The sequence below is a fragment of the Zootoca vivipara genome, chromosome 1 (genome assembly GCF_963506605.1).
Source record: "Zootoca vivipara chromosome 1, rZooViv1.1, whole genome shotgun sequence".
In the NCBI taxonomy this organism is placed as follows: Eukaryota; Metazoa; Chordata; class Lepidosauria; order Squamata; family Lacertidae; genus Zootoca; species Zootoca vivipara.
The window spans coordinates 109,080,109-109,096,360 of NC_083276.1; the positions used below are offsets into that span (position 1 = coordinate 109,080,109).

The window sequence follows — 16,252 nt, forward strand, 5'->3', positions numbered from 1 at the left end:
TTTAGAACCTTGAAAAATCAGGGTCCAAAAAACAACAACCAGGGTTCAAAAATGTACAAGAATCTCCACTAGCATAGGAGGCTCCCCCACCGCAGACAGTTGCCTTTAAACATGTGGAGGGCAATGGGGACAAAGCTAGCACACTCATTTAAAAACTCCCTCTCCTCACATGTTAAAGCCCTGTGATAAAGGCCTGAATAGGATGTATATGTATTCTGGGTTGATTCTGCCAATGGCATCCCTCTATCCTTAGGGAGGAGACGTGTGGTAATTTCATATTCTGATCTACCATGTGGCTTTACCATATTTCACAGCAATTCCTGGAACCATTCTTCATCTGAAGGAGGAAAATATCACCTCTCTAGCACACACACACAAAGCAATTTTACATCAGAATAGTAGAGCTGGAGGAAAGGGAACCGGCCTAATTAGCCTACCCCAGCCAATGGTCAGCGATGCCGAGAGCCATAGTTCAACAGCATCTGGAGTGCACCAAGTTGGCAAAGGCTGGGCCAAAACCATGAGAATCTCCCAGGAGCAGCCATTGAAGTTTTTGGAGTTGACAAAACTAAACGATTTTGGAAAGTGGAAGTGACAGAGAGATCCTTAGAACTACCAGGTGAAAACAGTACCTGGTGGCTTTCTGTGTTTCTATATCACCTCTTTAAGGGCACTGAGCAGGTTTCAGGCAGTTTAAATAAGCCAATGGCCTTATCTGTGAGATGCACTGGTTCCTTTCAAAGCGGGGGAGCCTGGAGTCAGCAGCAGCCAGCGAAGCAGTTCAATAGGCAGAATTACTGGTTAATTCTACAGAGCAATGGTGAATTCCTATCCTCACCTGTAAGTGCCAGGAAACAGCAAGCATCACAGCCAACATCATGGAAGTGGACAGTTGCAGTCTAGCAGCCCCACCAAAATCAGAGAGCACATGCCTTTATGGTGTTGGTTGCAATGCCTCAAGTTTCACCCTAGGGATTATGGGTGAGGGTTGCACCCCTGTAGCAGCTGGTGGCTCTCCCTGGAGAACCACGTCATAGGCTACTTCTGCCTGGAGCGGACCTTTGCAAAGATGTGTGTGCCTCCTCTCCAGCCTGCCAAGTATTGTCTGATGCTATTCTCAGCTTCTGCTTACCACTTGGGCTTTTTTTCCTGCCTTGCATCTCCTCCTCACTGCCCCTTTTCATTCCTTGTGTGTTGAGGAGCTGAGCACCTGTCGGTTGTTCCGAGGAGTCCCTCTGAGCTTTTCTTTTCATACTGGAAGTTTGAATTGTTCGCCCTCCCGTTTCTTTTCTCACCATGGAGCTCTCTGGAATAGACTAAAGGTAGGCCAGATCAGGATTTGAATTTATTTCATAGAATCACAAAATTGTAGAGTTGGAAGGGACCGCTAGGGTAATCTACTCCAAACTCCTGCACTGCAGGAATCTTTTGCCCAACATGGGGCTTGATTTGATTAACAAATTTTTAGCAGTGGCTTTTATTTGTTCTTGAGACAGAATGTGGGGACTGCATGGATTGTGTGGGGGCTGTAACCTTTGACTAACCTTGTCCTTTTCTGCATATCTACAAAGACAGTTTGATTTTTAAGCATCTATGCAAGCACAGCCAATGCTTAACTTAATATCTAAACGGAACCTGGCACATACACAATGGCATCCTTTAACAAAGTTGACACTTCTTCCTTTCTTCTGACTGTTCCGCCTACCCCACATGCTTCTTTAGAAAGCCATCTCTTTGCAGCAGACCCAGGGTTTTCTGCTAAATGCTTGTATTGGACCACACCCACAATGGGTAAAGTCCAAAATATCACATCCATATCCTAAGTTATAAAGGGTGGCACGGTGGGGGGAGGGAGGGAATGAATGTAAACAAATATATGAGAGAGCACACCTCGCTCCTTTGCTCAACATATAATCAAACAGCAATTTGTAAACAGAAAAATGGGGGTACCAAGAGAAATTTGTCAAACAGGACACATGTGGCGATTGGGATGCACACAGTGGATACAATTACTTCAGCAGTGGTGGGTATTTTTTTGTTACGATAGACACAATTATGAACGTGTCCTGACAGTTTGTAGCTATTTTGCGCTTCCATCTTCATCCATGCCTCTTGGTTTGAAGCACAGCATTGTCCTCACAAGTCTGCTACCCTACTATTCAGCCAACAATAACATGACGATTGCCTTATTTATGTTCAACGCTGGCCTTGGGTGCGCAAGTGTACTATGTTGGATAACTGTAGAAACAGGCAGTTTGCCATAAACATCCAGCACAATCCCTATCAGTTATCAGTGGTAACTTCCTTATGCTGTAAACAAATTTGCTATAGACAGGATCACACGTTCACTTTCGTTTTTACTTTTTGCTCTCCTTGTCATCTTTGCCTTTTTCTTCTTTTTCTGACTTTTCTTGTTCGTATTTGTCTGGCTTTGTCACACTGTCATATGAAGGCGGTGACGTGGTGGAGGAGTTCCTCTTCCTCGTTTCCAGGGGCAAGTTCAAGCTCAACTTATCAGCGTCCAATTTGTTTTTGCCTTTGTCATATACGAACGAAGGTTCACGCACCGGGTTTGAGGCACGATACCGCCTATAGGATCGCTGGATGACTTTAGCGGACTCCAGCTCCAGTTTCCGTCTCAGAGTAGTTGTAATGGGTTCATAGGAGACTTTGGAAGGGTTGGCAGCCATAAACCGATCTTCCATTTGAACACGGAGAGCATCCATTTCATCGCTTTCGCCCAAGACACGTTTCGTGAAAGCAAACAAGATGTCAAGGCAGTGAATTCTGTCGCCGCTGACGATGGGAAGATCCATTGCAATAAGCTGGAGGTGGTTTGGCTTTGGTATCAAAAGAGGCGGCTCCAGAGAAGCTGCAAAATCAAAGAGTTTGCAGTACTCTATAAATTGGGTTGCATCCGGATCAAACTTTTCCCAAACCTCATAGAACATCTCAAAATCGTCTTCGCCTAAAGGCTCAGCGCTTTCTTCTGTGGCAACGCTGAAGTTCTCCAGAATGACAGCAATGTACATGTTGACTACAACCAGAAATGAGATGATAATGTAGCTGACGAAGAAGAAAATCCCAACAGAAGGATTGCCACAGTCTCCTTTCACTGAACTTCCTGGGTGGACTTTTTCAGGGTCACAGTCTGGTGCATTGCTGTTGAGAATGGGAGCCAGCAAGCGATCCCAGCCCCCAGAGGTGGTGATTTGGAAGAGGCAGATCATGCTGTTGGCAAATGTTTCAAAGTTGAACATGTCATCAACCCCAACTTCCTTTTTCACATAGGCAAACTGGGACATTCCAAATATAGCATAGATGAACATGACCAGGAAAAGGAGGAGGCCGATGTTGAACAAGGCAGGGAGAGACATCATCAAGGCAAAAAGCAGAGTGCGGATCCCTTTAGCACCTTTGATGAGACGCAGGATGCGACCTATCCTGGCAAGTCGGATCACTCGGAACAAAGTGGGCGACACAAAGTATTGTTCAATGAGTTTTGACAGGAAGAGGCCTGTTTTAAAAAATAGGGCAAAACATTTTAAAATATTACATACTAATGTAACACGCAATCACATCATTTTCAATCAGGGGCTGCGGTGTGAGGTGGAAATGGCAAATCGCTATCCCCGTGGTGTTTTGTTTTTTACCTGGAATTGGCTCCAGTTCACATATTGTGGTTATTTTCTGACTCAACTGTCTTGTGAAAGGTCAAGGGGACAATGCTAGGCTAGGCTGATATTGGGATGTCTACAGCTCCTGCCACCACTGGGATAATTAATTTTCTCTGTACTGTATATACTATGGGGTGGATTCGAAAATTCTATCCTGCTCACAGGATGTCCATGCTAGATGAACGGGGTATAGGTAATTTTGCTGAAATTCTCCCCTGTGGCCACTGAACATCTGCTCTGGAAGGTTGAGGGAACCTTCAGACTTGTAAGGCAGGGCAACTGCAGGGGAACAGACAAACATGATCCCCTATTTCTGCCCGTGGAGCTCAAAGTCCCATCCGCAAACAGAGGAAGGCCTTGTAAGCCACCTTGGAAGGTTTTATATCCTGAAAGGTGGGATCTAAATAATAGTGATTTATGAAATAATACTCCTTTTTGAAAGCTGCCTGACCTGCACCTTGCAGGAACAAAGTTAATTGTTAACTGTATGAAGAAGTGTTTTAATTTTGGCCATTCTGGCCCTGCTGCCAATCAATTTCATTGGGTGCCCCTGATGTGTCATGGGAGGAGTTGACATAGTTTTTCTCCATCCACTCTTCATACCATTTCTGACCCCACTAAACTGAATTCCCCCCCCCCCGCATCTACAAAGTCTCAAGTACTTATAAAAGACCTCAGCGTCATTTCTGATGCAGTACAACGTTAAAACAATTCGCCGTGCATGCTGCAATGTAGACTTTGTAGACTCAAGTGGAGAAAAAGGCAATTAAGTGGGTACCGGCAGCGTTTACAACAGTTTATGCCAAACCTCCAAAATACTTTCTTCAGCTGACCCTTTTCTTCACTTATATCCATCCTTTCAGCCCCAAATGTTACTTACCTATAATAGAGATAATGACGACCACAAAGTCAAATATATTCCAACCAATAGTGAAATAATAATAGCGGAGCGCAATCAATTTCAGGAGAAACTCCCCAGTGAAAAGGATGATGAAAATCACATTGATCCAGTACAAAGTGTCTTCCACAGAGGGGTCCTGGTTATCTGTTTCTACCATCATGGTGATCATATTGAGACAGATGAGAACCATGATCCCGATGTCAAAGGCTTGCTTGGTTACAAAATCAAAAATCCAGCCTTGGAATTTATTCTGCAGAAACAAGAAATAGAGTGAAGTAAGACAGCAAAAAGGGTGTGATGTCATTTCATGGGCATGGGAAAGCTCTTTTTCTTGGTAAACTTTGATAAAAGCTTTTTTCTGATTAATGCAAAAATATATACAGTGGTACCTCTACTTACAAATAACTCTACTTACCAATTTTTCTACTTACAAATGGAGCTCCGTCCGCCATCTTGGATGCGGTTTAGATATGAATTTTTTCTCCCAATGCATTCCTATGGGATTCGACTTAAAAAAATTTTCGACTTACAAATGTGTGTTCGGAATGCATTAAATTCATAAGTAGAGGTACCACTGTATATATATATAAAAGGAAGATAAAAGGCATTCTTACTGCTGGCCTGGGTATGGGTTTCTGTGGTTTCTTGGACCCCAGCTTTTTCATTGCATTGTAATATTTCTTCTGTTCTTCTGTCAGAAAAATGTCTTGTCCTCCTAAGTAAAGGAATTAAAAAAACTCCACTGGTTACAACCATAACTTTAGACTCATGAGTACACAGATGTACTCCATGCGTTGATAACCTTAAGGCTGGATTATTGCAGTGAAGCTCCAGAAGGTGAACTGCTGATGGGAGCAGACGCCAGACATCGTGTGACACATCTGCTAAAACATCTGCACTAACTGGCCATGTGCTAATGAGCCAGCTTCAAGTTTCAAGGTTCTTGCATTAATACACAAAACCCTGAACAACTTGGATCCAGGATACCTTAAGGATCCTGAGCCCTGATATCCCAGCTTGATCACTGAGATCATCTGCAGAAGTGCTGCCTGTTGTTCCCCATCTTACAGAGGCCCAATTGGCTTCAAAAAGAAGTCATGAACTTAGTAGGGCTGCCAACTCTTTCAACAGAGATATGGCAGGCCCCTTCACTTTTGACTTCCACGCATTTCTTGCAGACTTTATTATGTTGGTAGGACTTTGCACCTGTTTAAATTGATTAGCTGGTCACTTTAATGACTATTTGACTTTTTAAAATAGTGCTTTATGTTTAATTGTTGTACACCACACTGATATTTTATGACACATCGATATAAAAACATTTTTAATACATATATAAATGGGTAAACCCCATTTATCATGGGCATCCTTTAACCACAAAACTTTGAGCAGGATTCACCTAACAAGCCCTGTGTGGAAACTGTGTAAGGACTTCTGCTTGCACTATGGGGTTTCCGCCTCTCTCCCTGTGCCCCTCAAATTGGCTCTGGAGTGCCTAAGAACTCCCAGAATGGACTATGGGAGGAAATGGGGATGCATCATTCTATCTCAAAAGCTGATATGCTCATGTAGATGGAACATCAACATTTAATTCTACCCATTAAGATTAACCCCACCAACTGCAACATTCACCTGTCCAGTCTACCAGTGTAGGCATTATTTTGTATTCATGTAGGGTTTGTTTTAAAGAGGAAAATGAAAATATATGATGCGGATCATTATTTGATGAATACCCTTTGTTCCCTAAGTGATGGACTATCCTCAAAAGAAGCCGTTTATTGGTTTTGGTTAACTCCTTCTTGAATTGAATTACTTCTGGTACTTGCTTAGTGGTGGTTTTTGGTACACACGCTTTACGTTTCAATTTAATTTATTTTCATCATCCATAGATCACTGCAAATTGTATTATAGGATACTGACAGCTTGCATACAGTGCAGAATGTTGATTGAATTGCCCTGCCGTTGTATCAGTTGACCTCCAGCAGATGGAATAGTAATTCTATCAACAGTTTGGATTGGATCAAAAGATTCCCTCTTCCTGAGATGGAAACAGCTTCCTTAGAAGGAAAGAGTTTCTGTCAGAGAAAAACTCGTTCCAATGAAATTCCTTCTATTCAAGAAATGGAATCCCTGATGTGCCCAAAGAAAATATAGTGGTGGTTCATGAATGGAGAACAACGAGATCTATTAAAAATCATACATATCCATAACTAACTAATCAACTTCAGAGCCATGATGCTCTGATGTACACTTGGAGTTCCTCTCCCCTCTCCCCATAGATACCAGAATGTGAAGCTCTTTGCCCATTTGGGGGCAAAGGGCTTGAGTAGGTTGTGGCACCTCAGCTCCAGGTATTCCTGGATGAGGAAAATTATCTACAGTCAAGTCAGTCGAGCTTCAGGTAAGGTTATGAAATGGAGACTCCCTTGGTCACCTGGATGGATGACCTATGTAGGACAATGGGGAGTGTGTTCCTGTTGGTTCTGCTGGTCCTCCCTATGACTTTCGATGCCATCAGTCATGCTATGCTTCTAGACCTTATGGTGGGAATGGGAGACACAGTTTTACAGTGATTCTGGACCTTCTTGGAGGGGCAGTTTCAGAAGGGGGTGCTAGGGGACTCCTGTTTGATACCTTCGCCTTTGGTCTATGGTGCCTCTCAGGGTTTCATCTTCTTCCCCAAGCTATATCTACACAGAACCACAGGGGGAGGATGTCTGGTTTTTGAGATCACCAATATGCTGATGACACCCAACTCTATCTCTCTTTTCCCTTCCAAATTCAAGTAACCTGGTCAAGTTCTAAAGCAGTGTTTTTGCTGGTAATGGACACCGCGAGGTGCACCCAGGCACTCCATTTGCCTTATGGTTTACACTGGAAAAGGGCAAATGTCTCATTGCAAACTTTCCAACCAGGTTTTACGCTGTAACAAAAAGTTCAGCTGACCATTCAGAAAACTGAATATTGATGTAAATTATGTAACACACCAGTCAAACTGTGGCGTTTTGACTATTTTCTGTGAAACACAGCTCACTGTGTGAGGTAGAAATGACTAATCTGGACACTTATCTTCTTTTTTTGCTGGTTGAAATTATCAATGATGACACCAATGAAAAGATTCAAGGTGAAGAATGATCCAAAAATGATGAAGATGACGAAGTAAAGATACATGTACAGGTTGGCCTCATATCTGGGCTGTTGATCCAACTATAATGCAAGGAAACAAAAATAGATCAGTACCCAATGGGCTGCACAGAGTATCTTCTAAAAACATGTAGGTGCTTGCTTAAACACCAATACAAAGGAAATGAGAATACAGTGGTACCTCAACTTCTGAACGACTCGACAACCGAATTTTTCAACTTACGAGTGGGGCAAATGGCCGCACACTTATGAATTTCTCGACATCCGAACGGAAACCGTGGCGGTTTTAGATAGGGTTTTTTCGACTTACGAATTTTTAGATGGGGTTGCTTCAACTTACAAATGTTTCCGTTTCCAATGCATTCCTATGGGAAATTGTGTTTCCAATGGTGCTTTTTGACTTACGAATTTTTCGACCTACGAAGGTCGAATTGATTAAATTCATAATTCGGAACGGATTAAATTCGTAAATCGAGGCACCACTGTAAGGATATAGATGCCTGTACAAAATACATAATGCCAGTTCACAAAACTAGAGCATATTTAAGCAAAACCCAATGTTCCCTTATAGATACTGAAAAATGTTCTACAGAATGCCCTTGGTCTTGCAATTGCTTGCTGAGAACCACAGTTGGGATTAGTTTATTCACATGTTTCATTGGCAATTTAAACAAGGGATACATTTGTGTCTAGGAGTTAATGGTACAGTAGGACTTGAATCCCTGACATCTCCGGGAAGGGCTGGAAAAAACCCCAGTCTGAAATATTGGAGGGCTGCTTCCAATACTGATTCAGATGAACTAATGGTTTTGTGGTACTTTGCAGCCTCTTATGTTCCCAGGTCTGGGCCTCTAGTGCATGGCTGCTCTGAAGTGCTAGCTCCTGCTCTCCCTTAGCTATCCCTAAGGAGAGGCAGGGTGGAAGAGAATAGAAACAATGACTTAAGTGAGGGAGAAAATAAAAAAATAAAGTAAGGTCAAACAGGCAGGGGTAAGGAGGCAGAGCTGCTCAAATCACTTTCCTAACCAAGCCAGAAACAGACTTAAGGTAAAGGGTTAACTTGTGGGTGGGCTGGCAATTAATGACAGCGGGGTGGGAACTTACACTGTAAACATAGTAAGAAATACATAACACTAGCTTGGGATGAAAATGGCCACAATTTTATTGACTACAGATGTAAACTGGATTTGGCATAGGCATTGAGTCTGTGTTCCGTAACAGCAAACCTGATTGCTGGTGGGTATCACGATCAGGCTTAATCCTGGTGAAAGGATTGGTGCAGATCTAATGGAGAAATCCCACCAGGATGCCATTTAAGGCATGTTGGCCGCCATCTGAGCTTTCAGACAGAACCCAACCCCTTTAGCAGGGTGCCCTGAATTGTTCCCGGATTTGGGGCTAACCAAGGCAAAAAACAGACATAAAAGTAAAAGGTTCTTCATGCTCTTAGGTTCTTAGGAAAGCAATTTCCACTTCCAGAATATTCCCCTACCCATATTCAGAGAACGAAATGGCAAGGAGCAAATATTAGACAAGATGCCCATTTTTTTGGGGGGGGGGAATGATGTTCTTAAAAACAAATTGGAAAGACAAGACTGTTTTCGTTGTTAAGAGAATAAACATGATAGTAAGTGCTTTAAAACACACACACACACACACACACACACACACACACACACACACTTATAATCAGCATTTGAGAAAGAAAAAGAGATACCATCATGTACTTACACCTGTGGAATCCACAGCAGCAAACATTATCTCCATCCATCCTTTAAAGGTGGCCTATAAAGAGGCAATACGTTAAAAGCTATCCACGATCTAAGTTCTAATAACTGAGAATATTGTGCAAATTTTCCAAAGCAGAGCTTAAAACCCTTGCATATACAGGTGACCATTTTAGCACACATGCACAGCTGTAGGAGGAAACTGGGAAAGATTGCCTCCCCCCTCTCTTCATAGCAGGCATCCTTCTATGAGCGCAAGGACACCAATGGGATTCCACCCGACAAAACTGACACCCAGCCAATGGAAGTTATTACCGATATCTAATGGGGGGGGGGGGTTACTTACAACTTGAAGTAGAGAAAGGTATCCGGCCCCCACGTTATCATAGTTCACTTTAACATTTGTCCATCTGGATACATTTGGCATACTTTCACAAACTGATTTATTCTCAACTATTAAGGGTGACATCATCTTCTGATCTGTAATATTCATGCAAAAGTAGAACGTGCCAGCAAACATATTGACGCCCATGATGCTGAAAATTAGCCAGAATATAAGACACACGAGAAGCACGTTCATGATGGAGGGTATGGCTCCTACCAGAGCATTCACTACCACCTAGACAAAACGACAAAAGGAGTGAAGAGAAGTTATTGAAACGACTGCAGAAGATTTGATGTCGGGGAAAGTATCTAGGTAGCTTCTGATGCTGGTGTTGCATTTTATCAGATATTTAATAGTAAACCCCAATTAAAGAAATCCCAGTCAACTGGCTTAAGCATTTTAATCAACTGATCAGTTTGATTAACATGAATCTGCATTTAAATAAAAACCACAGTTCTGGGGGAAAGTTTCTAAACCATTAGCAAGCCATTACCATCATGGCTGTTAAGAGGCCATGTCTGTCGCTGTCCTGTGGGCTCTTAGCAACTCCAGCAATGGATGCAGTGGGCTCCTGCCTTATGCCTTATTATGTTTCACCCTACCCAGTGATAAAGGCTGTGGTCTTATGCCTTAGTCTAGTTAGGCTGATGTGGTCTGATTGCACAAATCACGCTTTAATGTGCTTTATGCAGGCTAGTTCTGTGCATTATGCTCAGAAACAGGCTACCTATGTGCATTTCATGCTTTATTCTTGCTTTACATGTATAAAACCTGCAGTCTTTATCCAAAGCATGTTTATTGCCACTGAATCCACCAAGAACGGCTGCCCTTGGCAAACCCCTCCCCACACCTCTTTCCCCCAGGGCATAATCCCTTTTCTAAGATGGAATGAAAAAGAAGAACTATATATATCCTAGCAATCAAATCTTTGTCATAACTTCCTTTAGGACTTCCCTGGCTCTCTCCATATTGGGTCCATTATAGCAACTAAATTAACAGTATTCAATATATTACATCAAACCTATTATAATATGGAAGACCACGTCTTTCTAAGATGATACTGTCACTTTGCATTTAAAAATATTTTTAAAAGGAAGATTTTTGTTGTTGTTGTTGCCCTAATAATTATTTGAGTCCAATATAAAAGGTAATGTGAATATCGCGTATTCAAATATCTAAATAAATATATCCCACTAGAAAAAAATGAGGAAGGGGGAGTGGGATCCCTTTATGTGCTTAATAATGTATTAGAGAACAAATGAGATCAGAAGGCTGTGAATATAACAGGAGAGCTAATCTCTCACAGGCGGAGATATAAGCTTATTGCAGAGTGGGTGGGAAGGGATGATATTTGCTTGGGTTATAACCAAAAGAAGGAGATTGGGTAAGAGGCTATTGTCTGGGACACCTGTATTTGGGGGGGGGGTGCAGCTAGAATGCAAGTGCTGGAAAGCTCCTGGTGAATATGGCTGAAGATATGTATGTGGTTGTTATCGAGCCTCCTCAGTGGTGGTGAAGGCACCAAAGAAGGCTGACTTCGCTGCCTCCAGTGCATCCTCTATATACCATGCAGTTCAGTTTTATTGCATGGAGCTCTTACATACTGGCCCAAAGGAGGTTGTGGAACCCTTGGTGGCCTGTTGTGATTTGCTTGCAATCTGCTTGGACCTTGACTCCACTGTTGTAGCAGGTCAATCTCAAGGGGTGTCCAGAATGCTGTCTCGGTCAGTTTTGTTGAATGAGTTTCATTAGCCCAGCCTGCGTATGTTGGCAGCGTACCTGGGTGGGTGCAGGTGACCATTTGCATTCTTTGACCCTTGAACCTCATGGCTGGTGATGGGAGGAGAAGGCTGGTTGGACTACAGAGCGTATCAGTGCCTCACTCCAAGAGGGAAGCAGTAAGACTACTCCTTCAGAAATTCTCCCTGGAGCTGAAAGATCTGAACAACTATAGATGGTTGAAAATGCCCCCTTTCTGGGAAAAATTCTTGAGTGGGTGGTCTCTGACCAGCTCGTAGTCACTTCTGGGTGGGACTGGTTTTCAATCTGCGTTTTGGTACTGAGACCACCCTTAAACTGGAGAGAGACTCAAATCCCCATTCATTCAACAAAGCCTACTGGGGGAATTTTCTCTCTCTCAGTCTAAGCTACTTGGCAGGGCTGCTGGGAGGATAAACAGAAGGAAGCACCGATACCCGTACAGTACATTAAGAAACAGAGATACCGCTTGCTGTTTCTGACCACGAGTCCCTCAATTGTTATTTAATGTTGTCTTGCTCACCCTCATTCCTTCAAATCGTGATAATGCTCTCAGAGGTCTCAACGCTCTCAGTGTCCGAAGTGATTTAATGGGACCAAGTTCAGCAAAGTTCAAGGCATTGGCTATTAGACTCACTATAGAAACCTATTCAGAAATGACAACAGTTGCACAATTATTGAAAAAGTACAAATCATATCTTTTTTTAACAACAACAACAACAACAGATAGAATTCAAATATCAGCTCGATTGCAAACTTAAACCAGAGGGGGAACCTGCAGTATAATGGTGGAGCCACAACAGTAGCCTGCTAACAGCAGCAACACCGCCACATACTGAGAGGGAGACAGATGAGGTGGTTGCAAGGTTAGGGCTGTGTTGATACACTGGCAGACCCATCACATTGCCATCACTGGCTTGCTGACACAACCCTGTGCTCTCTGCCTCTCTGTCCCTTCCTTTCCCATTAAGTGGCAGCAAAATTGCTGGTGGAAGGCTGTTGTTGCAGCCACCGGTGGGCAAGCTATTTCTGTTTCTACCTACCTACATGTATTTTTTTTCCCAGGGTGGAAATTAGGGCAGTGAAATGGGTTTCCCAGGTTGTCTTTGAGGAGACCTAGGTCTGCTTAGTAAGGTTCCTGCCCTTCGATATGGTGCCCTCAGATCACAGCATTTCAAAATTCACTCCATGTGGGTCTTGTCCCATCTCAGGGCAGCGTTTCAGCAAATGATGCACCTAAAGTCCGAATTAACTTACTGTTTGTCACCTCCCTGAATTACCCACCTATACTGTAAATGACTGAAACAATTCAGTCCAGTAAATGGGTACAGAATGAGCCCCGCTACTAACCACAAGACCAATATGCATCCAGGCATGTTGGAGGCCAGGATCCTGACTATCCCAGTAGCCAAATGTAGCACAGAATCAAGCTTACGTGAGATATAGAAGGAGAACATTGTGAACATGTCAAGCCACATGGCACAGCACTACAACGCTGCCACATTCCCACATCTAGGCAGTCATGAGTACACAAGAACACATGGGAAGAAAAACTGATAACTGTGGGTAACACTAGAAAGGGCACTGAGCACAAACAGAGGGCAAAGTGTTGCAGCCCAGTTCACGAGAGACCTGAACAAATACCTATATCTACAGAACACACCTGAATAAAAAGCAAGGGTCTTCTATTAACAGTTCCTTCCCATAGGTACTATGTGTTAGGTCACTGAAGCAAGCACACACTAGGCAAGATACCTAAACCGGTGAAGGTGACTGGGAGTGCAAGGATGCATCTTGCTCTGACTGCGATGCGTAACTAAGCCAAAATAGGCCAGTTTAAATATTATGATGCATTATGATGAAAACATGGCTCACCAACAATTCGATGTATAAAGCTGCTAGGCAAAAGAAGTACTTACATCAACTATCAGGAAATCGAGCCAGCACCAGGCATTTGTGAAATAGGCTTGAAACCCATAAGCTACCCACTTCAGAAGCATTTCCAGAATGAAGATGTATGTGAAGATCTTATCTGCATATTCAAGTACAATCTTGATAGTCTTGCGCTGTTCTATATATATATCTTCAAAAGCCTATGAAGGAAAATGCTACTACAAATAAGGTCATATTGGCTGGGGGGGGGAGGGAGAGACAAAATGTCACTCATTCTGCTGGGCCTGATATTTTAAAAGGCTATGCTTTATATTTATGTACATCTCAATTACATTTTGGACACTTGTGACTTGCTATTCCCTTGGAACATTTTCTAACATTTGCTTGAAATGCAGAATCTACACATTATCAAAACATGTACCTGAACCAAATTGGTTTGACAAGTTATAAGACATCTAGAGACTACCAATACTCTTTAAAATACTATTTTAAAGAAGTTCCTGCTATTTTATTTAATTGACTTCAACATGGCCACTCAATAATAACATTCTTCCCAATACATCAAAATGCAACAAACAACATTTTTTTTAAAAAAAATCAAAATGAAATGTAATTCTGTTTCATTAAAACTAGCAATTCAACACCCAAAATACGGCATAATGCAGTATAATTCACGAGAAGGAACTAGGAGTTTATACAAAAAGGCTTGAAAACTAAAGCAGGAATGTGGAACCTATAGCACTCCAGATGTTGTTGAACTACCAGCACTCATCAGTCCCACACAGCATGGCCAAAAGTCAGGAATGATGGGAGTTGTAGTCCATCTAGAGCAGGCATCCCTAAACTTCGGCCCTCCAGATGTTTTGGACTACAATCCCCATCATCCCTGACCACTGGTCCTGTTAGCTAGGGATCATGGGAGTTGTAGGCCAAAACATCTGGAAGGCCACGGTTTGGGGATGCCTGATCTAGAGGGACACATTTCCACAACTTGTTTTAAGTGAGAATGTCAGGATTAGGAAAGGAAACTAGAATAGTAGCATGGTAATAGACAAACCCAGCTATAACTATAAGAGAATATTAATGGATAGCTACTTGGATTTCAAAGAGAGAAATAAAACAAAAAGTCATATGACTAGAAGGGAATAGAAGACCACCCCAAAATAAATTCATTTGTGTACAAATTGGGACAATTCCTCCCACCCCAATCAATTAATATACTCTGTTCTACAACATAATGATCTATATTCCACTTACCAAAGCACCACTGCTGAGAATGATCATGAAGACAATGAAGGTTTCAAACCAGTTGTGTTCCACTATTTTATAGCAGGTTTTGCGAAGGTTCCACCATAATTTGCCCTTTCCAGATTCTATGCTGACCTGACAGCATTTGAATCTCCGTACACAGCCTGGAATCAGAATATTTGGTGGATGAAATGAAATAATCGAAGTAAAATAAAAAAGTAAAATATTTAGGCAACCTCCAGGATATGGATTGGGCCCTGAGCTGCCCTTCTGCAAATGGAAGGAAATCCTCATAGATCTTCATTTCTCCCTACAGCCTCACATGCCACCTCCCACAGTTTTCCAAAAGGCACCCCAACTCTCTAGAAGAGACTTCTGTTAGCCACAAGGCGGTGACTCCCCCACCACCACCCCACCTTTCCATTCATAGTTCTGCTCATAATTCTCTGGATCCAGCCTGAGTTTCTCATGTCCTGAAGCCAATGTTGTAAATGAACAATACTGAAATATGCAGTCAAAGGTATGTTTATGGAAACAAAATGTTGTGTGGCACCGTAGAAACTAATGTATGAATCTGATGAAGGAGGCTATAAAATCAACCACCAACACAGGTCTTTGAGGTGTTAAGACACAAACTATTAGTTTCTGCTCTTTTGTCTTTAACTTTACTGCTGCCAGATTCATTTATCTAATTAAACATTATACAACAGTTATTTCTAAATTAATTGTGCACAATGATGGCGATTATTGATGCATCACCCATGTTCATGGCATTATGTATTTTATGTGTATTATGGAATAACAAACATATTAAGTTCAGCTTCTTGCTCTGAGGGCCTGATTTCGTATATGTACATTGTCAGGGAATTACATCTTCTTCCTCCTCTGTTGCATTTTCCCAGAACACCAATTGCAGTCTTTTGTTCCTGAAAAATGTGATTCCCCTATTTCACCCTTGCAAATATGACCGTTGTGGGGGATGTGGTTCCACAAGTATAATGAGTACAGTGCTACAGTTAAGATGTAATGAGAAAACCAAGTTTTTCTGCTGTATGAATGAACTAACACTAGAACTATTGCTAGAACTCTTTCATAATGAAGATTTGCTTCTGCTTTTAAGCAAACCTTAGTTTCTAGTGCAGCATAGGGAGCTGTGGTTTGCTTTAACCCTAGGCAGCAGGGGAAAGTCAGCATCAAACTGTGGCTTCAGATTGACTTTTTTCTAGCTAGACTTAATGCAAACCAGTTTCTGAGTTCCAGCATAATGGGAGTCATGTTTTGTTTAAGAGCAGAAGCAAAAGCTTCTGGCCTCCTTGCAGACGTGAGAGATGTGGGAAGGAGGAGCCTGCAAGCCTGAGGCTCTCCATGGTTCATTCTCATAGTGGGAAACTATGCTTTCTGGCCTTATTGGATCACTCATAATGTCCAGTGTTATGTGACAGCATGCATTATTCCCCTCACACTACTACCTCTGAAAGTCAGTCTAAATTTGCATCTATACATATAAAATGGCATTTGC

The 16,252-nt window shown here is 42.3% G+C and overlaps 1 protein-coding gene across 1 annotated transcript in view; it reads right to left on the reverse strand.

The window, feature by feature from the left end:
• Positions 1-892: 892 nt before the first annotated feature.
• Positions 893-16,252, reverse strand: part of LOC118093597 (sodium channel protein type 2 subunit alpha-like) — a 50,465-nt gene continuing 35,105 nt past the window's right edge. Inside the window, exons 18-26 of the mRNA XM_060280313.1 lie at positions 14,743-14,897; positions 13,512-13,685; positions 12,116-12,238; positions 9,796-10,068; positions 9,454-9,507; positions 7,644-7,785; positions 5,193-5,293; positions 4,558-4,828; positions 893-3,517 (exon numbers count right to left, since the gene is read on the reverse strand). Coding sequence (XP_060136296.1) covers positions 2,358-3,517; positions 4,558-4,828; positions 5,193-5,293; positions 7,644-7,785; positions 9,454-9,507; positions 9,796-10,068; positions 12,116-12,238; positions 13,512-13,685; positions 14,743-14,897 — 2,453 coding nt within the window. The 3' untranslated portion in view covers positions 893-2,357. The remainder of the gene's footprint in view (positions 3,518-4,557; positions 4,829-5,192; positions 5,294-7,643; positions 7,786-9,453; positions 9,508-9,795; positions 10,069-12,115; positions 12,239-13,511; positions 13,686-14,742; positions 14,898-16,252) is intronic.